The sequence below is a fragment of the Leguminivora glycinivorella genome, chromosome 17, assembly GCF_023078275.1.
Source record: "Leguminivora glycinivorella isolate SPB_JAAS2020 chromosome 17, LegGlyc_1.1, whole genome shotgun sequence".
Classification (NCBI taxonomy): domain Eukaryota; kingdom Metazoa; phylum Arthropoda; class Insecta; order Lepidoptera; family Tortricidae; genus Leguminivora; species Leguminivora glycinivorella.
Window position 1 is genome coordinate 8,414,600 of NC_062987.1, and position 27,923 is coordinate 8,442,522.

At 37.5% G+C, this 27,923-nt stretch overlaps 1 protein-coding gene across 1 annotated transcript; it reads left to right on the forward strand.

The window, feature by feature from the left end:
• Window positions 1-18,786: 18,786 nt before the first annotated feature.
• On the forward strand, window positions 18,787-23,861 carry LOC125235365 (proteasome subunit alpha type-3). The gene is made up of 5 exons (XM_048141917.1): window positions 18,787-18,963; window positions 19,173-19,379; window positions 20,113-20,361; window positions 22,351-22,463; window positions 23,656-23,861. Exons 1-5 carry the CDS (start codon window positions 18,943-18,945, stop codon window positions 23,831-23,833), a joined length of 768 nt encoding a protein of 255 aa, XP_047997874.1. The 5' UTR covers window positions 18,787-18,942; the 3' UTR covers window positions 23,834-23,861.
• The last annotated feature ends 4,062 nt before the right edge of the window (window positions 23,862-27,923 follow it).

Below are 27,923 nucleotides of genomic sequence, written 5' to 3' on the forward strand. Positions count from 1 at the left end.
AGTTCCAAAATAAAGATGATGTGGAGAAAAAGGACTCAACAATCCATACTCCAAATGCATCTACTGTCAAAATTCCTGATGAACTAGGTGACAAAAATGGAGATGCTTCTACCTTAGAGATATTACCAATGGATGGAATAGACCAATTTCAAATTAACTTCAATGAACACATAGACTCAGATAAATTTGAAATATCAGTTAACCATCTAGATTTACATCAACAAGCAGAGATTGAGAACTTGATAGAAAGATACAAATCACTCTTCGCTAAGGATAAATATGACATCGGCACTGTAAAAGATTATGAAGCTCACATAGATCTGATGCAGGATAAATATTGTTCGAAACGCCCTTACAGATGCACAGCCGAAGATCGAAGAGAAATAGAAGACCAAATATCAAAATTATTACAGAAGAATTTAATTGAGGAATCCTACAGCCCGTTTGCTGCCCCAGTGACTTTGGCATATAAAAAAGAGGATGGGAAAAAGACTAGACTCTGCATAGATTTCAGAGATTTGAACAAAATCGTTGTCCCTCAATCTCAACCATTCCCGTTACTTAATTGAAGATCTAATGATAAAAACGGTAAACTGCAAATATTTTTCTACCTTCGACATAAATTCGGCATTTTGGTCAATTCCGCTGAAGATTCAAGATAGATACAAAACAGCCTTTGTCACACAAGAAGGTCATTTCCAGTGGACGTGCCTGCCGTATGGATTAAAAACGGCCCCCGCCATTTTCCAAAGAATATTAAGCAACATAATAAGAAAATATAAATTATCCGATTTTGCAGTCAATTTTATAGATGACATCTTAATTTTTTCAAAAGGTTTCAAAGAACATGTGCACCACATATCAAGACTACTTGAAGCGATCGAAACAGAAGGCTTTAAACTAAAATTTTCCAAATGTACTTTTGCGAACAAATCTGCTAAGTATCTAGGTCACATAATAGAGAACAATTCAGTCAGACCACTCAAAGACTACTTAACCGCAGTCAAAAATTTCCCAGTCCCAAAAACAAGAAAAAACATTCGACAGTTCTTAGGGAAAGTTAATTTCCATCATAAGTTTGTACCAAACAGCGCAATTATACTGCATCCGTTACACAATTTGCTGCGGAAGGATGTGAAATTCGTATGGTCATCAGAATGTCAGCAAGCATTTGATAAAATAAAAATATTGCTATGTACCGAACCAATCCTGAAGATATTTAATCCAGAATCGCAAATAAATATTTACACAGATGCTAGTATCAACGGAGTGGGAGCGGTGTTAAAACAAGTGGATGAAAATGGAGACAGTAAACCAGTAGCATATTTTTCTAAAAAACTAACAGAATCACAAAAAAAGAAGAAGGCGATATATTTAGAATGTCTCGCAATAAAAGAAGCTGTGAAGTACTGGCAGCACTGGCTCATGGGAAAAGAATTTATAGTATACTCAGACCATAAACCATTGGAAAACATGAACATCAATGCAAGAACTGACGAAGAACTGGGTGATTTGATGTACTACCTGACCCAATATAATTTTACAATAAAATATAACCCAGGAGTTTCTAATCAAGAAGCAGACTGCTTAAGCAGAAATCCAGTATTAGAACCGCATGACAACAAAGATGATTTTTTAAAAGTAGTGAATTTTATAACTCTACAAGATATACAAGCTGACCAAAATAAAAATACAGATCTACAGCATGGAAAGTCATCTATTATAATGGATAACAAAATATATTACAAAAAGAGTAAATCAAGAAACAAAATCATACTATCAGAAGAATATAGCAAAATTCTTATTAAAAATGTACATGATACATACTGTCACATCGGGAGAAGCCAGATGATGCATAAAATTACACCATTTTACACAGCAAGAAATATCACTGTCAATATTAAGAAAATCTGTGACGAATGTGAAATATGTATTAAGAACAAATCAAGGATGAAATCAAAATATGGCTTAATGTCTCATTTGGGCCCAGCCACTCGACCGTTTGAGATTGTATCAATTGATACCATTGGAGGTTTCGGCGGATCACGGTCGACAAAGAAGTACTTACACCTGCTGGTTGATCATTTCACAAGATATGCTTATATTTTGACATCAAGAAACCAAAGTGCCAATGATTTTATTAAACTTGTAAAATATGTGACACAAAGCTACGATATTGAAATGGTGTTAACCGATCAATACTCTGGCATAAACTCAAGGGAATTTAAAGAATTTCTGAAAACAAAAAATATTAAAATGATCTTTACAGCGGTTGATACACCATTTTCAAACGGGCTAAATGAAAGGCTAAATCAGACCTTGGTCAATAAGATACGATGTAAAATTAATGAAAATGATAATAAAACAGCCTGGACTACTATTGCACGGAAATGTGTCGAAAAATATAACGAAACAGAACATACTGTTACGAAGTTTGCTCCAAGATACCTTCTGGAAGGCGAAAACGTAAACATCTTACCACCAGAATTAAAATCACAATATTCAAAAGAAGACCTGAAAAGAGACAGAGAACTCGCCTTAAAGAACACAATTAACTCTCACAACTATAATAAGAAGATTTTCGACCGTCATCGAGAAGAACATGAATTTAGAGAGGGAGACATAGTATATGTAGAAAATGGAAATAGACTAAACAGAAAGAAGATGGATGAACTAAGAATTGGACCATTCAAAATTCTTAAGAAAATTTCTAATTCTATCTATGAAGTTAATGCCGGACATAAGAAAGCGGAATCAAATCTATACCACATTACTAAACTATCTCCAGTGTAACTTACACAGTGTCTGAATGAACAATTGCAAGATCATTTCTTGCAATTGTTCTCCCAAGGGGGGGAGATGTAAAGAAAACCACTACACTAGTATCGTTGTTTTCCTCACAATATTAATTTTGAATCTACCGCGTTAGCCATAGAGCATTATGGGTGTCTCAAATGACAGCTGCTGTGACATTGACAGATGACACTGACAGTTCTAACAGCGTGGTGTGAGGTTAGGTTCGTGATTGTGAATAAATCAATTTCGTGTAAAAGAAATAACAAAACCCTGAAGTAAAGGCTTTAAATGTTGTTTCTTTTGTCTTTACAGGTGAGAGGAATATTTGTTAACAGATATTAGAATAGGTTAAACATTGTAAGCGCAATTTATAAATAAAAACTTTTGTCTTTACAGAGAAACGCAATTTCGTCTTTATTTCACTCACCAGTGTGAGCTATCATTATACATATATTTGTATAGGGGCCGAGCGTGTCAAATTTTGTACTGAAGTTGATTCTTGCCTGTAATTTTAAATATGTCTCAGGCTCTTGATTGTTCATAATTTTTGTGTTGTTGCAATTGAATATCACGTAACGAGGCATTTTTTATGTTTTGGTTGACTTCAACTTACAAAAATTGACGCCCGAAAGCTGCAAGCTGCGAGTAAAGACGGACAACTCAGTGGATTTCACTGAGTTCATTTGACACGCTAAGTAGATTCGTTTGCTTGATCTATGGTATATATGACATCTGTGTCTTTTCTGAATTCATAATAACCATTCTTCTCGGAGGGTCCTAGAGAGGAATAACACCAAAGTTACATTTTGAGAATATTCATATTAATTAATCGAGTAAGTAAATCGAGTATTGGCTCAGGTTTCCTTAAGCTTGGGCATGAGTTTTCAAATACTTATTCCAATGTTCCTCTGACACTGAACATATTTTGAAAAAAGGTGCGGTAGTATCAGACGTATCAGTCACATTTTTTCAATTGCAATCCGAATGTTACTTAAATTCGGCAATCGGCAAGCTTCTCACCGCCGCTGCCCTTTAAAATGTAAATACCTATTCCTGTACAGTAAAATACCTGTAAGAAAATCTCGTCTCGAAATTCCCGGGAATACCAATAAAAATGAACGCTATAAAATCAAATCCAGTCACCTAGCAAGCCGTTAAATTTCATAACACTTTTCTGGTTGAGCGAAGTGAAATCGCTCGCGTGTCAGGGTAATGGGTTCCTCAGTTTCCTGGCTTAAATTTGTGTGAGTAAGTGCACTTATGTAAAGTGAGAATGAATGGAATCAACAGAATATTTCATGGCAGAGAAACTTGCTGCAAACTTTGCCAAGTTTGGCCTGGATTTGCTCGGCTCGGCTATTGTAGCTTACCTGATTGATAATTTATTACTGCACTTTGTGGTCTAGATTCGCTTTATTACTTTAGCGGAACATTGGAATATTTTATGGCCATATACTCTTTGTTACCATCTTCAAAATACTTGATATTAAGTAGTGAGTAATTAGGTATTAAAAGTATTGGTTTTTAGAAAAGAGCTTGCCGAAGTCCGGCTCCTTGCGTTAAATATAAATAAATGTCTTTAAGCAATACTGGCTAAATTAACACTAAAGACTCGTATCTATTTAGATGTTTATCTATTTTCCTTACAAACGATTTAGAGTCACGCACAATGTTCGTAAGTACTTAATTAAATTATATCGATAATCGATACTTTAGTTCCAATATTTCTTGTTGGAAATTGCCCGATACATTATCAATCTGTTTGCGCGGCGGGTCGCTACACGGACTCGTTAATATACGTCGGGCGTCGGCAAAATATTGCGGGCCCGTGCTGTAATAAAATAATGTATATTCTTATTTTGATATTTATTGTTACATTGCGGGTTATGAGTTTACACTAGTGGAAACTACCTACTCGATTTAGCATATTATAGCGTCACACCAAACCAAGGAAGCAGCGATTTTGATAGCGTCTCCTATACGCGGGGGGGCTGTCAAAGTCGCTGCCAATTTATTGTCCCGGATTTGTAAGTTCACATTTTTGACACATTTGTTTTGAAGTATGTTGCGATGTGGCTAAGACGTATCGTTTGTCAAATCTAACGATTAATTTCGAATTGGTTGAATCGATTAGGCACTATGTACAAGGAGGCGCTTAAACAAATATATGATTTCTATCAACTTACTGAAATGTCATTTGAATCGAAATGACAGACTCTGCCACAGCACTAGTTTAAAAATAAAAATGAATGATAAATGACATAATAAGTAAATCTTGCGTGATAAATTAATATCGTAAAATACTCACTAACGAAGATCCGCAAAAATGTAACATGTGTTAGATTATGTTTAAAGTACTAAGTACATTGTTTTTAAGTACTTGATTTTTTTAAATATTATTACAGGATTTTATTTAAAATTTCATTAGGTTGCGCGAGTTTACGTTTTGTGTACACTGTCATGTGTCAAAAAGAGGTTCTTACAGCTCTGGGACAATAGCCGGGCATGATGTTATAACCACCTTCATAGTGTATCTTACATATTTAACAAAGAGATTGGAGTCTATAAAGACTTATTGTTAAAGTTAATTTTGTAGTTTCAGTATGTTTACTGTCGAGAAACATAAGGGCGCTACAAGCCCGTGTATCGTATAGATTACTCGAGATATAATTTCGACCTAAGCAACTGTGACCTGGGTGGCCCAGAGGATACAGTAATCGGCCGCGATTGCAGAGTACGTTGATTGGATTCCAGCCTCAAGCACTGGAGGCTTTGGTCACTTTTTCTTTCATATGTGTAATTTATTTCGGTTTTAACTTGACAATTACGAGCAGACCCATATTTTTGACTGATACGTTATAGCAATGTTAAACTTAATTAGTGTCGCCATCTATCTGAGTATCAACCAAAGGTATGGTGCCATCAAACGAGCAATATAATAATTATGATGGACGGTGAGATGTATGTACAGTCAACCAATTGGAACCCTAAGCCACTGGAGAACTATGTCATAGTGACGTTATAAATCAGATTGTAAAAAATCTGTTACTGCTTGTCATTTCGACATTGTTGTAGAGTAGCCTACGGTTCCAGTTGGTTGACTGTATGTCATACACACTCTCTATATATCTACTCTCATTCTTCGCTTCGCTTCTGCGACAAACTTATTATTTGCAATCAATAGTAAAACAAGGGTTACTTACAAACTAGTTAAGTTTCCGAGCTCGTGCCAATTGTAATTAAGAACATAAATAATAAGTAATTATGCAAATAGTCTCCCTTGTTAGAGCCGACAAGTTTGAAGGTAGGTTTGATTGGAATCGTCTGCACTTTCTGAATCGGTAACGATCTTCGATGAAGGTGTTTGATGTGATCTTTAACAATGGATATGCCATTATATTTTTCTCATGTTCTCTAAAAATAACAATGTACGGTCAACCAATTTGAATCTTAAGCTACTCTAGAACCCTGTCTTTTTGACACCGTGCTGTATTTGTCAAAGAAGTCCTTCGACGTTTACTGTGAAAAGGTTTTACAGTGGCCTAGGTTTCAAATTGGTGGACTGTACTTACATCTGAGAACAATGTCACTAACTTTGTTCATTTCATAGTTGTCAAGTTATATTTGGGTTCAAGCGTAGACAGGGTGCCATTCGTTCTCGGCTTCGTAGCGTGTCGTAGCTATCGTAGGTAGTTTATCTAACAGCAACATGTCTACGCTAGCAAAAAATGTACAAAGAAGTGTACAAACAAATGTACAAATGTTCATCGTAATATATCACGACATATGTTATTCTCATAAAACAATTTCAGAAACTACCTAGTTGCCTAAGTAAATGAAAAATGTCGTCTAGACACACACACCGACATGACACTCTGGAGCGTTGAAAATAATATTCTATTAAGGGCCACTAGCACCACCGAAAATGGAGGGTTAACCAGAGGGTTAACCCACCATTTTATATGGAATTTGAGAGCTGACAGCCCACTAACTTCGAGTTAAATGTATGGTGCAAGTGGGCCTAACAGTAATCCAAGAAAAATTCCGGGTGTTTTAGTTCAAGGTTTGAGATAGGCATTTAAATAACAATTATAAATTTGATTCAGAGAAAACAGACGTGTTCTGTTGTTTGCCTGTTCAGTTAATTTATACTTATCTCTTATTTTTAGTCTACAGACATAGTTTACTGATATTTTGCTTGATGGGCATTCCCCAAAAAGATCTCCTGTCGTCATAGTCGCGACTGGCATGACAAATTGCCTAATAACCTGCCGCAGCGTTTTATATTTATCCGAAGATCCAGAATTACAAAAGAAATGTTGCTCAACTCACCAGAAATGCAGACAAAAATGAATCTAAATTCCATTTTCAAAATTATGTCCTTTCGTGTCTGCCTATCCAACACGGTTCGTAACTCGCCGATCCCGTCCGCGAAGTTCAACTGAACATAATAATGAACCAAGGCAGTCGGTGTCCGTCTTTAAATTCTAAGACTTTTGCTCTCAAACTTTGTCCCGCTTTCCATTTGACATTCAAGCGGTTTAATTGTTCCCAAGCTTTGAGTTTCTTTCAAAAATTATCTTTTCTACTTCCCCGCTCAAAAGTCCATGAAAGTTCCAATTTTAAAAAGAAGGAATGTAAATCGCGGGACACGTCCTAGAGGTTTGAAATATGAAAATAGTTTCGTAGTACCTAATTTGCTGCAGCGCGCTTTTGTTATTTTATTCAAGTTACCCCTCCCTGTTAGTCCATTATCTGAACGAGGATAATTTCGCGAGAGGACAAAGAAAAATGAAAAAAGTCACCTTAATTAGGATGTCAGCTGAGCAAATAATAATCCCAGTGTGGCTCATTTCGTATGCGGGCCTCGGCTTGCGGCCAAAAATTTATCTTCGCATTTTTAGAAAACGCAATTACAGGAATATTTACTTAATGTCGGGAGCCCTGCCTACATGAAAACATGTCCGGCATCAGCGTTTTAATTTGGCAACGTGCGCACCTGCAAACTTATTAAAACTACCTGATACAACTCACAAATTTAGGGCCCATTTAGACGGTACGAGAACTCGCATACGAGTTTTATTACATTGCGGTATTTGATGGCTGTGCAAAATTGTATGTAACCTCAACAACCCGCAATGTAGGTAACTAAAATCACATGCGAGTTCGCACACCGTCTAAATCAGGCCTTAATGTCGTTTTTATACCTTTACGTACACATACAATAGGTTTTATGCAATATTTTGCCGCATATGAATAGCCTCGTAGCGTCCACCATACAAATTTTTTGCTAGGGAATTTTGATTCTTATTGTAAGTACTTGAGATTGAATTCAATTTCATTTGTTCGTAAAATTTTAGAAACAAAAGAAATTATATTTTATTTGTTTACATGAAAGTTAAAATTCCATTGAAACCAAATGTACTTCAGAAAGTACATTGGGCGCCAAGAGGATAGATAAACGATGATATTAAAACAATGGAAAGTGATATTCGGTATTCATTTCAAAGCATCAAAAGTTTCTCTGCAATTTTGTCCACTCAATTCTCAATTAAGGCTTGGACTTCGTTAAATGTAATTAAAACCGTATGCCAAGGGACTGCTAATGTTTGTGGCCACAAGATTACTTAGTGGATTTATTTGTGGCGCAAATAAATTAAACGATTTTATTGGTGAGCGCGTGGAGGGTACTCCCGGGAGATCGATTGTCAGTGTTCAACTTCCCTTATAACTTGAAACTCGTATGTCACAACATATGAGTATATTAAACAAAACTACCCTTACACTATTACTATTACCTAGTCTACTACTACTGTAACAAATTGCTGGCTGGTTTAGTCAATGATATTTGGTATAGCAATAGATTCGTTTCTTTACCCTTTGCTTCTAAATACCCTATCTATCGAATGATCTGTACACCCCACATTGTTTATGGTCTCTATGAGACACTAACTCTATATATATCTGTGGTTAGCCGTCACTGCTCTCTTGATTCTCCTCCGCTGAGCCAACAATATGGCTCCTATATATTTTTACATTAAATCGTAGTTAATCCGTAATGCGAATATTATAATCTGATACACAATGTAATGTTTTCAATATATAAACAATATTAAAAACTGCATTGGCTGGATTTTGGGTGTTTCAATTAATCTCATGTAAGTACCAACATTCTTTATGTTTCACATGTCGGCAGCGACGCAAATTCACTGCGCCCTTCGTCTGCTATTACTATCCCTCGCCAGTTGGTTATCAATGTTATCATATCAAAAGCCATGAACTCTACTGCACTGCGACCTGCGATCTCAATCTTGAATATGCTGTGAGTGTGAGGTTATGAGGCTCGTGCAATGCGGTTCTTTCTGATCGAATGGTGGGTAGACAATAGACATTGACTTACATATTGCTTTGTAAAGATATGGCATGCCGGCTCCAAAAAACACTTTCTTCTACACTGTAAGCAGGTAGAAGAATATAGGAACAAGGACCTAGTGACGCCGAACACACGAAATTTAGCAACCTGAAATGATTCGGGGTAGCTAGAGTAGTTCTAGAGTAGGTCTTTCACGCAAAACAGGCACAATTTGTTGTTAAATCGTGGAAAATGCCCAATACAAATAACAATTTCCTTCAATTTCATTTTCCTTCAATTGCTCAAAGGTTAACTGGAAGAGATTCCCTAAAGGGATACGTTCGCCTTTGTACTAGTGATAAGCTCTTTTTCTTGTGTGTTGTATTATTTTTTAGTACAATAAAGTGTTTTACTACTACTACTACCACAATTTAACTAACCAACTCCAAAAATGGTATCATCACAGCGCTGTCAAGTAACATCGCTGTGCAAGTGTGCACGAATGCGAGTTCAGCGTGCATTCTATACAACCAACCACGCGCGTAATGCAAACTCGTCCACCAATCCTGTTCCAGTAACGTGCATCAAACCAATGTAACAGCGGAAATTATATGAATTGCTTCATCCTTACTTTTGAAATCTTTGCGTATAGGTACATATATCCTCATTCATATTCGCGAGTTCACCTAACATAAACTGCACGCTTCTCTTGGATCAATAGCAAAGCTCATTTTGTTTTATTCCACCACCCTAAGGGAACGCCCGAACCCTTTCAAGGGCTTTCTGTTTACACACTTTCACTAGATAGTATAGGTGCCTATAAAGACGAAGAACGTGGGCAATTATAGCGGTTGAAACAAATACAAATAAATCGGTATTGGATGTTACCGAAACTCTTTATGGCTCATTTAAACTACTAAGAAATAATGGTAACGATTGTTTGTCCGCAATAGCCGCAGTTTTCTGAAAACGCCGCGAATTTAAGTAGCTACTTTGAATGAAAATGTCCCTAGATGCGATTCTGAGGATTTACTTCAGAGGTTTCGGAAAGACCTGCCTTAGGTGGGCCATTCTACTTTCCAACAGCCACTTCGCAGCAACTGACAAGAAAACGCGTCTCTACGACATAAATTAGAAAACTAAATGTCGGTCTTTCAAAATCTAACTGTAGGTCACCTTTTAGCCCAATTAATACATAAATACATAGAATTGTATCTCTTTAGAAGTCGCCTTTACGAAGTTTAGTGCCTTTAACGAAATTTTCTGTAGATAGGAATAGGATGATAATGATACCACACCTCGGACAATGGCGATCAAATAGTATTAAAGAGGCGCGATTCTACGCACACCGTCTAAAAAGCGCGTGTAGGTGAACGCGTGCCACGCTTATATTGAGTGAAATACGACAGGTCGACTGGTCGCGAATTTGACGGGCGGTAACTGTGAGGTGAGGTAACCGAGAGAGGGTGGACGGCACTTTCAGCGTGGAGAGGCAGTGGCCACACTACGATAAACTGTTTATTATACTATGCTAGTATATTGTACCCAGGTGCCCTTTGAGACCGATATATAAAACAAAGCTAGCCTTTAGGCTAAATGTGTCATCGAAAGAGCTAGGTTTATCCTATTATAATGAAGGTAAATGTTCGGAACTGAAACATAATCCTTTTGTCAATTTTGGCCTGGATATCCCTATAAATAACTGCCTACGCTATCGGTGGTTACTGGATATTCTAGTGTTCTATTAAAGCTAAACGTATTATTTTTTGGAGAATTTTCTTTACTCGATTTTTTAACCACGTCAACTAGGGGCAATAACTGACGAATCAAGGTCTGCTATAAGCTCAGAGACGCAGACAATTTAAAATATTTACTTGAAATAATTCAGCACAATATGCTACATAACATAAAGCTGTTTCATTAAAATTAAAAATCTCAAAAAAGCAGCCAGCTGCCGTTTTAGCTTTCATAAAAGCTTTATAGTGGAGAAACCGCCCGAAAATTTCCATGTGAGACCGAGATCTCAAGTCGTTCACTTGAGCACAGAAAATGTGATAGCACAGGAAGACGACTTCCGTATGCGCCGTAATGCCGTGGCTTGCGTGGGCGACGGTCGCGCGATGGCGATGCGACGCATACGAAATCAAACCTTATCGATATGGAAGTATGAGACGCGACGGCGACGGCGACACGGCGGAAGTAGATGCAAGGCGATGGAAAAAAAGGAAAGTTCGACCAGAAATATATGACTACGCGCCATATTGCGGAAATTCATTTAAACTATTTTTCCCCTCACTAGCTCGGAAACACGTGTTTTGTAATACCAGTTCGACCAATAAAGTCAAATTAACTGAAATTGATATGACTACGCGATGATTTACCATATTGCGGAAATTCATTTAAACTATTTTTTACTTCAAAAAACTACTATTCTCGAACCACTAACTAAATCCTTTCATTGAGGCGTTAAAATACTACTTTGTCTATTCTTCATACTAAAAATATTGAGCTGTCAAGTCACCGCATACATGTGAATAACAGCGCCCGCTTGACAAAAGTCATATTATGTATATTTCTGGTCAGGCTTTACTAAGTTGTTATAAGTAGATAATTACAGTCAGCATCAAAAGTATCGGATCCAATAACGCATCAGAAAAAAAGACGTGTGACTTACATTGCAAGTACTTATATACCTACCTACCTATCTTATATAATTTAATTGCATTTACTAATTATTTATTTAAAATTATGGTATAAAGCCAGAGTAGCGAACTGCATGAATATACTAAATAAGTATGAATAGAGGCAATTTCTACGTTGGCTTACCGGGTTCTGCAAATTGAGCTTGCTGGCATAGGCCTCTGCGTCGGTAATCTTCTGTTGATTGGGTGTTTCCGGTTTACGTTGTTATTCAATTCTTCACATGTATACTTATTTGACTGTTGCTTGAACAGATTTTGAGATGACACTGATTTTAGTTTGAAGTTTGATGACATTAATATTGGGTTGGTAAGAAAGTAATGAGCGATCGATTGAATTCCACATAAAATTTTTGAGAGAGTTCTAGAATCTTCTATGGTCGAAAGTATATAAAGGGCGAGTCGCACAGTTTCTCTTCAGTCATTCACTAGCTGTCGCCGAGCTAATATAAGGAAGAAAATGGACGAATTAAAAGTGCATGTAAGGCATTGCTTACTATATGAATTTCAGTCTGGCCATTCAGCCGCCGAAGCAGTGCGTAATATATGTCAGCGTGTTGCTCCTGAAGTTGTGTCTGAGGCCACGGCGAAACGATGGTTCCAGCGGTTCCGTAGTGGCGACTTTTCATTATCAGATCAACCTAAGTCTGGTCGACCGGTGAAGATTGATGTAGCCAAATTAAAAACCTTAATTGAAGGAGATCTGAGGCTAACGAGTCATACTTTTGCTACCGAGTTAGGCTGCTCTCATGTCACCATAGAAACACATTTACACGAGTTGGGAAAAAACTACAAATACAGTGTTTGGATACCGCACGAACTTGATAGAGATCAACTAAACCGCCGTGCCGATATCTGCATACAACTTCTGTCTTTTCGCCGCACATTCAACTGGTTGGACCATCTTATCACTGGAGATGAAAAATGGGTCTTATATATAAATGACAAACTCGAGCGGTTGCAAAACTTGTGTATCCGTTACATCTATGGTTTGCGTAAGTTTGATCGCGTATCCCAGTTCCGATCTCAGCTTGGCTGGCTGCCGATTCGCCGTCGTCGAGACGTGCATGTCCTGTCACTGCTTTTTAATGTCTTATTTAATCCGTCTTCGCCACGCTACCTTTCCGAAAGATTTAGTTACTTGGCTGCTGGCAGTAATCACCGTTTGCGATCTAGCGCCAATCTTGCTCTTGCAATTCCACCCAATAAGACGCGGACATACAGAAAATCCTTTTCTGTCTATGCCGCTAAATTGTGGAATGAGATACCGGTGTCCGTGAGGCAATCCCAATCTGTAGCAGCACTCAAGAATAACCTTAAAAAACTATGGCTTTCCGACACTTAATTTTTTTTTTATCGGATTGTTTTTTTTTTTACTCTCTTTTTCTTTTTCTTTAATTTTTATCTATTTTTTTTTTATTGTCGTCTTGCTTTGTGGTTCGAATTAATATCCATATACTTTTTGGTCTAAGTACCTATATAAATATATATTTTATGAGTATTTGTTTATTTATTATTATATTATTATATATGTATATATTGGTGTATTAATGTAATTGTATATGTATATATGCCCGAACATCTGATAACTTATAAAAGTGGCCCCCATAGTACACAGATAGACTACATCCTTACGAACAGAGCAAACATAGGAAGAGTGAAAAACTGCAAAGTGATTCCTGGCGAATGCGTTAGTTCACAACATCGTGTGGTAGTTATGGACATGACCTTTCTCCAAAAGCCTAACTCAAAACAAGATAGGGCGCCGGACATTACTAAATGGTGGCTGCTAAAAGGAGAGAAGGCAGAAAAGTTTAGGAAAGATCTCGAAGAGCTGACTATTAACATGGAAGATGATGTGAATAGCATGTGGAAACAAATATCATCTGGGATTATGAAAGCGGCCAATAAAATTCTTGGTCGTACCAAACCTGGGCGGAAAACACTCAAAGAGACCTGGTGGTGGAGTGCCACGGTTCAAGCAGCATTGCAAGAAAAGAAGGCGGCTTTCAAGATCTGGCAGTCCACCAAAACCCAAGAACATAGAGACGCCTATAAAGTGGCGAAAAAGATGGCGAGAAAATCGGTTTCCATTGCAAAAAGAAACGCAACAGGATCTCTGTACGCTACCCTTGAAAGTAGAGAAGGGCAGAAGGAGATATATAAATTGGCAAAATCCCGAAATAAGGCATCACAAGATCCCATAAAAACCAGAGTTATCAAAGGCACTGATGGGAAGCTTTTGTACAAGGACTACGACATTTTGGCAGTGTGGTATAATTATTACAACCAGCTTTTAAATACGACAACAAGAACGGTCGACCTCCCAGTGGCCGAGAAAAATCTCGGGCTCATCCCACCTATATCACCCCAGGAGGTTAAAGCGGCGCTACGGAAAATGTCTAATAAGAAGTCCACGGGTCCTGATGGTATCCCCATTGAAGCCTGGAAGTGCCTGGAGGAGAAAGGAATATACCTTCTTACTCATCTATTTCTGAAAGCCTGGGAATGTTCAACTATACCGGACCCATGGAGAATAAGCACCATCGTTCCCCTCTACAAAGGCAAAGGTAGTAGATGCGAGTGCAATAACTATCGCGGGATAAAGTTGATGAGCCACACGATGAAGCTGTATGAACGGGTGATCGATGCCCGGTTAAGAGCAGAGAGCTCCTTATCAAAGAACCAATACGGTTTCGTCCCGGGGCTGTCCACTATCGACCCTATGTTTGCCATAAACTTGGTTGCACAGGAATTCAGGGCCAAAAACACGCCGCTTTTCATCGCTTTTCTAGACATGGAAAAGGCATTTGATCGTGTTCCTCGTCCGACAATCTGGTGGAGTCTTCGCAAGAAAAATATCCCAGAGAGGTACATTGACATAATAGCTGACATGTATAAAAGCGTGAAATCCGTAATTCGAACCACAGTGGGGCAAACCAAGCCAATAGCGGTTACAGAAGGGGTACACCAAGGGTCTGTGCTAAGTCCGTATCTCTTCTGTCTGGTGATGGATGCGCTCACTGAACATGCCCAAACCAAAGCGCCATGGACATTTATTTACGCAGACGATGTAGCCATCTGCACAACATCCCGAGAAGAGTTAGAGGATGCTCTCGGTGATTGGAAACGTCAGTTAGAAGCGGGTGGGCTAATGCTAAGTATTTCCAAGTCCCAATACATGGTGTGTAACAAACCCAACCAACTTGAAGACCCTCTCGTTATCGATGGACAACAAGTCACTAGATGTGACGAATACAAATACTTGGGTACCATGTTACATGCTTCAGGAAATTTGGAAGGGAACTTGCAGCACCGTATCGCCGCTGCCTGGCTAAAGTGGCGTGAAGTGACGGGTGTTACCTGCGACCGGAGGATGCCTGTGAAGCTTAAAGGCCTTGTCTATAAAAGCATAATAAGACCAGTTCTAACTTATGGTAGTGAAACGTGGGCTATGAAGCAGGAACATGTCCGGTCTGTCCAAGTCACAGAAATGAAGATGCTTCGGTGGATGTGCGGAGTAACGAGGCTCGACAGGATACGCAATGAACATGTTCGCGGTAGCCTCGGAGTACGTGATATCGCCGATAAGCTACAAGAAAGTCGACTGAGATGGTATGGACACGTGAAAAGAAGGCCTCCTGAGTACATAGGAAACGTTGCTATGGATCTGAGCATTGCTGGGTCCCGAGGAAGAGGAAGACCGAAGATGAGATGGGCAGATACCATAGCAAAAGACATGAGAGCCTGCGACGTTTCAGTCGACGACACGTCCGATCGTGCGAAGTGGAAGGAAAGGACAGGAAAAGCAGACCCCAAAATCAGATGGGAATAATAATGCTGAGGAGAGAGAGATAAGTCCGCCTACATTGTATATTAAACCAAAAAATCTGTCAGAATCGTCCACAGCATGCTAAAGTTTTTTTCTTACACGACAATGCTCGCCCACACATTGCAAAAGTGACTCGGCTAAAGCTATTGGAGCTAGGTTGGAAAGTGATACCTCATCCACCGTACTCTCCAGACTTGGCACCTACGGATTACGCATTGTTCAGATCACTAAGCAATGCCTTGAATGAAAAAAAGTTCGATGATCAAGCCCATCTACGACAGTACATAGCAGAGTTTTTTGAATCTAAACCTAAGAACTTCTTCGCCGATGCTATTCATTCTTTACCAGAACGATGGAGACAAGTAGTAGATAACGAAGGCCGTTATATTTTTGATAAATGATTAAAATAATAAATTAAATAAAAATTACAATATTGGTTTTGATTCGCTCATTACTTTCTTACCAACCCAATATAATTATTTTTTACTAGCGGCCAGTATAGAATAGAATAGAATAGAATTTCTTTATTTGCCAGAATACGTATGGTACAGGATGATAACAGGTTTTTAAAGTATCAGTATTCAGTCGAAAACACGACATGCAAATAATTGACAATATTACAATATGAAAACTTTACAACAATAATACCAAACTTATAAATTAAAACAAGATAATATGGTTGGTGGGTTTTTTACATAATAAAAAGGCATCCACTTATAAAAAAAAATGCAACTGTCAAAACGTTATTAATACTAGTCGTTAAAATTAAAAAATATACAAAATGGAAGTCATGAATTAATAATTAAAAATTATAAAAGTTAAATGTCAAGAAACGTACACAATGTGAAATATACTACTTGTTTAATAATTTATGTTCCAAAAATTCCCTTACACTATAAAAGCAATTTTCGGACAGCCATTTGGTAATTTTATTATTAAATTGTTTACAATCAATTTTTTTGAGTTCATCAGCGTTAAATAAAACTATACACATGTTATATGCATTCCTGTGGTATATAGTGGAATGTGATATAATAAGTCTTTATATTGCGCTCTCTGATTTCCTGGCAATACATCACACCTCTTTCTAAAAAGTTTTGGGTGTTTTTTTATTTTTACAAATAGACACGCTTTTCTTATATACATACAAGGTAAAGGCAAAATATTAAATTTTTCAAACAGTGGCTTACAGGTGTCCATGATCCAGGCATTGGCTATCGCACGAATGCATTTTTTCTGCCGAACGAAAAGTAGCCGCGCTAGAACCAATGAGTTAGTATAGCTTCAGTAATATAAAAAGTATGTAGTATTATTAGATATTACGGATTATAAACGACATTTTAGCCAGTTGTAATGTAATATGAATTTTCGAACGTACATTTAGTTTTTTTTTTAATAATGACAAGTGTGTATGGGGTGTTATGAAGATTTTGCCGCGGTTTTTGAAGAGGCGTAATACTGACAGTTGTTGACGCGACAGGTTTTGGTTTGGACAGAAAACGCCGATTATGTTACAGAGAATTGGTTGTCTAAATATTGTTAAGCCCATGTTAAACCTACTTTTATTCAATAAATATACATTATAACGCAGTGTGTTTCCATATCTTCTATTAGTACTAAACAAAAATCCTGCGAGTTAAACGCCTGCATTAAAAATGGCCTGTGTACATGGATTCGCGATAATAAAAGTTCTCGTAGGTTTTTCGGCATTTATGGCGGCGGCATAAATGTGTAAACAGCGTTTCGGCCGTAAATTCTTTTGACATGGTAATCTGTTAGGCAGGTTGTTGTCCAAGGGTGTTTTACACGGGTAGAGGTTTTTGAACGTATACGGCTACAGAAATCGTTTTAGGTTGGCGTGTAAAACTCGTTCTTTTCAAGATCGTTTGAGTTTTGCTGAAAACCTGCCAGCGGAGAGGTGAAAGTTCAGTGGTTAAAAAAGGTTGGGGAGGGGAGTAAGATGTAAAGTAAATATTCGTAATACATTTCTTTGAGAAGAGGTTGAAGGAAACAGAAAAGAGCAACTAGGAAAAAAATTTAATTATTTTATAAAATACACTTTAATTTTTTTAATATAAGTAGGTATACGTAGGTACTGGGAGATAGGTACCTACATTGATATTGATATCACATTTTATATATGCACCTACCTAATTTAGGTATACAGTAGGGTAGGACCCGGTTCTTCTGCTTACGCGGCTAACGTCCCTCCTTATGGCTAGAATCTCACCACCATCACCACCGAAGAGACGAATCACAAAAAAATGTATTTAAGTAAACACGTTGCGATTATACCTGTGAACTGGCGTTAAGTTCAGTTATGACATATGATTTACGGCTCGGAATTGACCCCCGACGCAAAAAAATAATCGGGGCATTAAAGTTTGACATCTGTCTGTCTGTCTGTCTGTCTGTGTGCATCACAGCTCCCGAACGGATGAGCTAGTTGTAAGTAGATTTAGTTAGTCGGGAGTGTTCTTAGCCATGTTTCATGAAAATCGGTCTACTATGTTGCGGTCGGGGGTTGTTATATTTAATTTATGATATAGGTATAAAAGGTAGGTGCATTCATTTCTTTTACCTACCACAGGTACTACATTGATATTGATATTTTGCTGACGCGGCTAAGTGCATTTTCACATTATCCGATCCGATTTCGGACATTTTTGACAATTTTCATACATCACTTTCCAGGAGCAACGTACTAAATCTGTAAACTGCAAACTTGCAAAGGAATACAAGACTTGGATGAAGTTGAATTTAGCGCCATCTGTGAATGTACCATCAAACTATTTAAACCCCAGTGAATACATTACTACCACAAAGTGTTACTGCGCATAGATAGATGTCGCTTTTATGAACAGGTTTTCAATTTACTTTTACAGTCCTTCAAATCGAATCGTAAAAATTAGATTTATTTGTATTTTTTGTTTATAATACACGCCACTGTATATTATTTCGTAGTTATTATATATTTTTTTTTTGTTTTATGATTTTATTTCAATAAAATGATTTACCCGAACTGAAGAACCGAAGTAACGAAACGCATTGTACTTTATTATGGCATGACGCGAACAATGAAAACTAACTGAACTGGTTTTTTTTTGACAGCAGGCAGGAGTTGCTTGTCATCGCCGCCAAAGCCGAAAATAATTTGTAATAATTGCAATATTTTACTTTACAAGTTGATAATATTAGAACTTTAATAATTTTACGCATCTAAGTAAAGTCTTACACAACGCACTTGCAGAACGTGATCAACAATGAGTTCTATTGGAACTGGAGTAAGTTTATCTTTAGGTTATACTTAACGTAGAATTAAACAATTACTGGGAATATTAAAAAGAACATAAGTCAGTATAGTAATGAAAATATCTCTTAAGAATACATTTTAAATTTACGTGTACCTTTTCCTTTGTTGTAATAGTGGTATTTTTATCTGTAGAAATTGTGCTTATTCATGTACACACTAAAACAAGATTTATATTTTCAGTATGATCTTTCCGCCTCACAATTTTCGCCGGACGGCAGAGTATTCCAAGTAGAATATGCCGCCAAAGCTGTAGAAAACTCTGGCACAGTGATTGGCCTCAGAGGAAAGGATGGAGTTGTGTTTGCGGTTGAAAAGCTAGTTACTTCAAAATTGTATGAACCGGGCGCGAACAAGAGGATCTTCCATGCTGATCAGCATGTGGGCATTGTAAGTATTGAAAAAGTATTTCAGTTATAAATTTAGAATACTAAGATTTCTATAATTTTGCTTTGTTACCTACAACCAAAGACATCTGTAACTCCATATAGACAGCAAAGATACAGTCTAAGAAAAAAACGTACTTCAGAACCATATAGAAAAAGGTATGGTGGCCTAGATGGCGTTACACCTTTGGTGGATGCCTGGCTAGATGGTGCTAATATTAATATTTGACATTTTAACAAGAATGGGCCAAATTGTCAAAACTGTGGTTCAAAAGTTTTAAGCCTGTGTCAAGAGATGGTAGTCTGTGCACTATGATTCCATATTTTACTTTAACAGCAACTCTATAATACTTGATCCTTTTTGCCTATGACATAATGTAAGGTAAATAACAAAATATGATATTTATATTATAAAGACTGCCCAAAAGCGGACTTTAAACTTAAAACAGCCCACTGAAGAGGCCAAACAAGAATAGAACAATAGTAAGATACATAGGCCTTTACTAGTCCAGTAACTCTTCTAAGAAGCATTAATCTTACTATTGTTCTATTCTTGTTTTGGTGCCAGATGAGGAGAAAATGAAATATGTTCTCTTGTCATAGTTAAAATGTTCACCACAGTACAAGGTTGAAAGACCTCTTATGAAGTACTTTAAAAGTTACACTAATTGCCACAGCAAAGGTGTTCAACACTCCCACTGAATGATACTTACACTTTAATTCACTACTTATTTCAGGCTGTAGCAGGCCTCATCTCTGACGCTAGACAAATTGTAGAGACAGCTCGCAGCGAAGCCTCCAGCTACAGAAACCAGTATGGGATCCCGGTGCCTCTCAAATACTTAAACGAGCGAGTCTCCATGTACATGCATGCTTATACATTGTACAGCGCTGTTCGCCCATATGGATGCTCCATTGTGATGGGAACCTGGTCGGAACATAACGGACCCGAGATGTACATGCTTGATCCTAGTGGAGTGTCTTTCGTAAGTAAAAATATTTTGTATCAACTGAAATCTAAAATAGTATGTTACGGAAACATACAAATCGTCACTACTTTGAAAAAAATCTCGTATCTCACGCTGCTTCTCAAAGTTAAAACGCAGTAAGTCTATATATGCATTCCATACAATACTTACTACAATTTTCTTTTCATTGACAGACGAAGATACAAGTTTTTTTAAAAGTAGTGACGAAATGTTAGAGTCTTTTTTTATAAATGGTAAAATTTTGATAAAACAATAAACAACAATATGATTAGTAGTTTTTATTGCACCACACTATCATAAAAAATGCGTAAGGGCAATAAAAATCTTATTTGAAATAAACATAAATCAAATTTTTACAAGAAAACTACAATTATAGTCTTGAAAATAATACCTAATCCTTTAACTTCCCCGCCTGTGCACGGGTTAAGTAAATTAAAATGTCATGTATTAAATCATAATGTCATTGAAATTAAACGTTTAAAATAACTTCTTCTTCTTCCTCGTTTCCTCATTGCCGAGGTTCGCGACCACAAGTAGCGTGTCTCCATTGAACGCGGTCATAAGCCATGTGGACTGCACAGTATACGCTGTCGCCACACGATTTCTTCACACAGTCAGACCATCTCTTACGAGCCCCACCCCAAGAATGTTTACCATTAATTCGCCATATTATGCATTGGTGCTCTCATAATGTGTCCGAAAAATCTGAGGGTCGCTCTTGGCATATTTTAGAGAGCCGTGTGGTGATATTCAGTTCTTGCAAAATAGAGATGTTTGTTAGTTCTTCTAGCTTTTCAAGTTATACTCGTAGCAGTCTTCGCCAGCACCACATCTCAATAACGTCAATCTTAGCCACATCAAAACTTTTCGGGGTCCAAGTCCATAAGTACATAAATATCGACATTATTGAAATAATCGCATTTTATTTTGACGTCGGATTCCTCTGTTCTTCCAAATCTTGTCGAAGTTAGCCATAGCACTCTTCGCAGGTTATCAATGACCCAAGATACATAAACGCGCTGACTTTTTTGTAATGACGAATTGCTTTTAAATAACATGAGGCTGTCAAAACTAGCCAAAGTCGCTGCCAGCTTACGTTGGAATGAGAGGTTAGATCGCTTTATCTCGTTATAATTTATGACCGCCGTTCGACACCGTCCCCACCGCCTCGCGATGAGACCGGGCAGAAGGTAAAAAGTTGCATTTCACTTCAGGTCGTACTTTACATTCGGGCCTCGAGACGTCTCGAGTACCTGTCATTTTTTTCTCGTCTCGAATGAAGCCGAAAGTCTCGAGTTCGAGACTCTCGAGCAGAAACCCTAGTCTCAGTTCAGTAGGTACAAGATGTACTGACGTTGACTGAACTAGCATGACAAATACGAACGTTTCCGGAAAAATACGAATTAAACCCTTTTCACAGTACATCTGTATGCAAAGTGTGAATGTCAAGTTTATGCTTCCAATATAGCCCACAAGATGGCAAAACTTACAATGCTTTGATGGGAAGTGTCTACACTATAGACACTGTTTATACTTCTGTTTTATTTTATGCACTAGCTTTTGCCCGTGGCTACGCTCGCGTTAAATTCGAAAATTGTGTAATGTTCCATACAAAAATCCACTTCCCATTTTAGGGAAGAGTGAGGTTAGTTAGAAAGAGACAAAAAGTAGCCTATGTCACTCTCCATCCCATCAAATGTCTCCACTTAAAATATCACGTCAATTCGTCGCTCCGTTTTGCAATGAAAGACGGACAAACAAACAGATACACACTTTCCCATTTATAATATTAGTATGGTTGTCACAAACCGGCAGGTCCTCCAAAGTGTTTGGCCCTTTTTTGGCTCGGACTCATTTGTCACTTGTGCCGATTACGTTTTCTTGGGTCACTCATTGAACTGTTTATAAAACGGATGTAAATTGATAATCAATAATGAGACACCTATCAAACATATTTGATATAACAGTTTTTTTCCTCCATTTCAGTCATACTTTGGATGTGCAGTGGGAAAAGCAAAGCAGGCGGCAAAGACTGAGATTGAAAAGCTCAAGTTAGCGGATTTGACAGTTAAGGAACTTGTCAAGGAAGCAGCTAGGATGTAAGTATTTCAATGTATTTTGATTAATGTAGGAAAGAAGGTCTGTGAAAGGATCTGGAGGAGTAATAGAAACACAGTTTATTTTGCTTGGGTGAAGAAAAACTGTACCTATGAGTAAAAATACGTCTATTTCTATCTATTTAGCCTTTTCTTCTGAACATGGTGTTTGTGATTGTTTGTTTAGATGAAGTCGCGTAGTTCAGTGTGCCTGTTGGCATAGGCCTCCTCCAGCTCTTTCCAGTATTTCCTCTGCCTGGCCAGTCTAGTCCAGAAAGGCCCTACAGTGGTTATAATTTCGTCCTCCCATCGTTTGAGTGGTGGGCGTTGAGCTCTTGAACCATCTCTGGGGTGCCACATGAGGACTTTTTGACTCCATTTTTCGGTCTTACATCTTACACTGTAAAAATACGTCTAGGTGAGTATTTATATTGAAGGGGATTTAGCAGATAAATTAAAATATTCTACTATGTAATAATAAAATATCCAAGGTGAAAATCGTTAAGGAACCCTCCGACTTCCTATATGGAAGATATAGAGAAATATATAACTACGAACAGGGCGTTAAAACGATTGTTACTTTGGCTAGGCCGGCTGTTAGTTCGACATGCGCTCAAGATTGTCAGTTACTCCGTCTAACGAAACTAGAATTATGGGAAAGAGCGCAAGAACGCAATGTTTTTGTTAACTTCAAACAAAAAATGCTCCCTGGAAGCTGCTAGCTGTGAGTAAAGACGGACTACTTAGTGGATTCTACTGAGTTCGTTTGACACGCTAAGTAGATTCGTTTGTTGTGGTATATATGGAATCTGTGGGGTTCAAGATATTGCCTACAACTTCTTTCATCTTGGGGCATTTTTGCGAGAACAATCACAAAAAAATATATGTTTTTCCTAGGTACTCAAAATCACGAGCCCTTTCGATCTAGGGCAAAAAAAAACAAGAGACAAAAAAATGGTCCCAAAATTTTCTATTATTATATTACTTTGTAACCGCTGTACAAAGTGTTTGAAAAATGGTAACAAAGTGGAAACATTCAATTTGGGTAACGCTTTTTTTTACCTACTAGGATCGAAAGGGCTCGTGATTCTGAGTAGGAAAAACATTCAATTTACCTATTTTAGAAAAAAAAAAAAAAATTTTTTTTCGCGAAAATGCTCCTAGAACTGTTTATTAACTAAACACCTCTTTCCAGCATCTACCTCGTGCACGACGAGCTAAAAGACAAGCAGTTCGAGCTGGAACTCTCCTGGGTGAGCGCGGCCACGAAGGGCAAGCACGAGCTGGTCCCACGCGCCGTCGCCGCCGAGGCAGAAAACACGGCCAAGCAGGCGCTAGCTGATATCGAGGACTCTGATGAGGGAGACATGTAACAACATACATTATACGGTTTTAATATTACATGGGGTTTTATTTTGTGTAGTATTGTAGAGAGTTACTGTCAAAGTAAAATGTGTAATCACAGTGCAGACTGCCATCTCTCGACACAGGCATAAAAGTTTTGAACCTCAGTTTTGACAATTTGGCCCATATTCTTAGCTCTGTCACAGTATAATAAAGAGTACTATCGTACAGTATGGCCACTTCCGCTCCCCGCTGAAAGCGCCGCCCACCCCCTCTCGGTTACCTCACAGTTATCACCTGTCAAAAACGCGAACAGTCGACCTGTCATATCTCACTCATACAAGCACGGGTGCGTTCACCTACACGAGCTTAGAATGTGTGCTAGGAACGCGCCTCTTTCATATATTTGATCGCTAGTGTCCGAGATGTGGCTCTGTCTTAGCTTGATATGTGTTAAAATGTCAAATATTAATATTAGCGCCATCTAGCCGATATCAGATACGTTCATAAAATAGATGAAAATTTGATATTGACGTAAAATATGACTTACCGCCATTTTATCCTTAAGTTTGGATTAAATGAATCTTTCCCATGTGATGTGGGCGAGCATAGATGAGAATACACCCGGTAGTCTGGTCATCTAAATATCAATTGTGTCACAAGGGAGAAAATTTTACAGCAACTGCGTTGTGTCCTGAACGAAGCAATTGTGTGCATCAGAATGACTGACCAAAGTGGCAGATCGATGTTGGAGTACCATCAGCATTTACTACCTATTTGCTACTATTTACTACCTATATTGACATATTTGCTACCTAAGTTAAAAAAAAGATTTTCCAAAAATAATGTGGGCAGTCATTCTGACGTCAGGATGACTGCCAAAACTGAGTATGTCGGGGTTGGACCCCCTAATTTGCAACAATGTATATACTATGATTTACTACCTATTTGCTACCTACACATATATTTTTTTCAGATTTTTTAGGTAAAAAATAACGATTTTATGAGCAAAGTATTATTTTTAGAGATTTCTTCCATAAAGTGGGCAGTCATTCTGACGTCAGGATGACTGCCCAAACTGAGTATGTCGAGGTTGGACCCCCTAATTTGCAACAATGTATGTACTATGATTTACTACCTATTTGCTACCTGCACATATATTTTTTTCGGATTTTTTTAGGCCAAGATTAACGATTTTATAAGCAAAATAGTTTTTTTGTAGAAATGTCATACTTCAAGTTGGACCCCCTAATTTGCAACATTCTATGTCCTATGATTTACTACCCATTTGCCTACTTACATAATATATGTATGTTTTCAGATTTTTTTAAATATGAAAAATTGAATAAAATGAAATAAATATAGGCCCCAAGGCCCCATTTGCCTACCTACATAATATTATGTATGTTTTCAGATTTTATTTATAAAAAAATGAGAATATATAGATATTATATGTAGGTAGCAAAGGTAGTAAATCATAGGACATAGAATGTTGCAAATTAGGGGGCCCAACTTGAAGTATGAACGACTGCCCACTTTATGAAACATATTTCTACAAAAAAACTTTTTTGCTTATAAAATCGTTATTCTTTGCCTAAAAAATCCGAAAAAAATATATGTGCAGGTAGCAAATAGGTAGTAAATCATAGTACATACATTGTTGCAAATTAGGGGGTCCAACCTAGACATACTCAGTTTGGGCAGTCATCCTGACCATTTTTATATTAAAGGAAAAAATGGAAAAATTTACGCTTCCGGCGGGACTTGAACCCGCACCATTTTTGCAATCCGTGCAATGCTCTTACCAATTGAGCTACGGAAGCCACGCCGGACTTCGCAAATCCTTCCATGCCTTTCCTTTTGTACACACGTCTTGGGGTGACGTCTAGCGCCATCTACCGACAGACTATTACATCTTGTAACGGCACTGGAGTCTCAAGTTATATTGAGAATTCACCAGTAACAATGTGCTAACCCATACTAAATTAATTTTTATTAAGCAGAAACGTCTGCTAACGATTCTAAACATTTTTATATTAAAGGAAAAAATGGAAAAATTTACGCTTCCGGCCTCCTCATCAGCCATCATCATCGGCGTCATCCTGACGTCAGAATGACTGCCCACTTTATGGAAGAAATCTCTAAAAATAATACTTTGCTCATAAAATCGTTATTTTTTACCTAAAAAAATCTGAAAAAAATATATGTGTAGGTAGCAAATAGGTAGTAAATCATAGTATATACATTGTTGCAAATTAGGGGGTCCAACCCCGACAAACTCACTTTGGGCAGCCATCCTGACGTCAGAATGACTGCCCACATTATTTTTGGAAAATCTTTTTTCTAACTTAGGTAGCAAATATGTCAATATAGGTAGTAAATAGTAGCAAATAGGTAGTAAATGCTGATGGTACTCCAACATCGATCTGCCACTTTGGTCAGTCATTCTGATGCACACAAGCAATTCTGTAATTGAATCCTTAGTTAAGGTCCTAGGTAGGTAGAAATGATGTTGCTACCACGTTAAACATACTGCCCACTTTCCCATCAATGAAAAATAAACGGAGCAAAATAGAACACAACAGCAATGGTGTTCTAAAACAGAAAAGTGCATTTTTTCCATCGCTAGCGATGAAGAAAAGTGTCACTTTGATCCCACCTGGCGGGAAAAAAAACCCGTTTCCGAATAGCTAAAAATTAAATTGACAGCTATACATTTGAAACTCTGACCGTGACCATTCATAATAAATAATACAAAACTTAATTCACTTGCAACTGCTGAATTTTATTCTTCAAAATTATAGGCGCAGTCGGCAGAACTACTGCTGAGTAAATGTCGCTAAAGCTATGCTAGTTTTTGGTTTATATCATCTTTTAGAATATTTCACCGAGATTGTATAAATTCGACGTATGTGGAAATGGCCTCAGGCTACAATTACATAAATTCAGTTCGTGTGGGTTTTCTTCATCAATAATTCTTCACAGAGCAAGTGTGGCATATATTTCATTTTATTCAATGTTAAAAGGAATATGATTTAAGAGAACTAGATATTTAGTAAAGCTGCGTTCTAAGTTAAGTGTTCTGAGCGAGCGAATGTTTGCTCAGAATTCTTCAAAACACTAAGTGAAAACGCAGCCTTAGAGATAGAACTAACTTTCCAGTCATATCATTACGTTTTATCGACCATATCGAGGGGTTTACTGGTGAAACCCGATAAGTTGATCAAACTAGTAGTTTTATTTTAGTCATGAGTTTATAGTATTTTAGTCATATCAAACAAATTTCGACGATTTCGTAAGCAATTTGGGAGAAAACTTAACATTCACTAAAGAAAATTGCAGCAAAGGACCAACTTTCGTGATGGATCACTCGAAAACTAAGTGCTAGAACCAAAGTGTCAATGAATGATTTGTAGTAAATTTATTAAGGATTACTTTGTTCCTACACGCTTTTTCTGTATCTTCAACGGTTTTGTCAGAAATCGAGAAAAACGGCATTTTCGGCTTGGGGGAAGAGGGGGGAGGGTTGATGAAAAATAACTTCGGCCTATAATGTACATATCCCAATCAAAAAAATCTTCCATTAATTACTTATGCCAAGATTTTCATACATAACTTTCCAGGAGCAGTACTATATTTCAAAGAAAAATTATCTCGATTTATCGGGTTTCACCAGTACCTAAACCCTCGATATTATGCGCCCGCCTATCTAAGGTAAAAAAGTGCTATACGAAATTAATCCTAATGTTATGTTAATGCATGAACAGTGGTTTTAAAATCATCGACCACTGTGTAATCTTAATGTAGAGATACCTTCGCCTTAACTGACAACCACTGAATGCAATTCAGGCATTTATAAGAAATCCACTTCTGATATCATTTTTCAAAAATGGCTTCACTAGAACAGTTGCCATCTGATTTTGTTGATACTATTATTCTCCCAATTAAATTATTTCAATTTATCGGAATAGAATTTTTTGACGATGCCAAATATCGTCTTGAAAATTGTTGCAGATTTTTCGGATTTCTACTGCTGTCTTCAATATTTTCTTATGGCGTGATTTTTTTCTTTATCAAAATAAACGAACTAGATGCGGGCATTTTGGAGATTGCTAATGC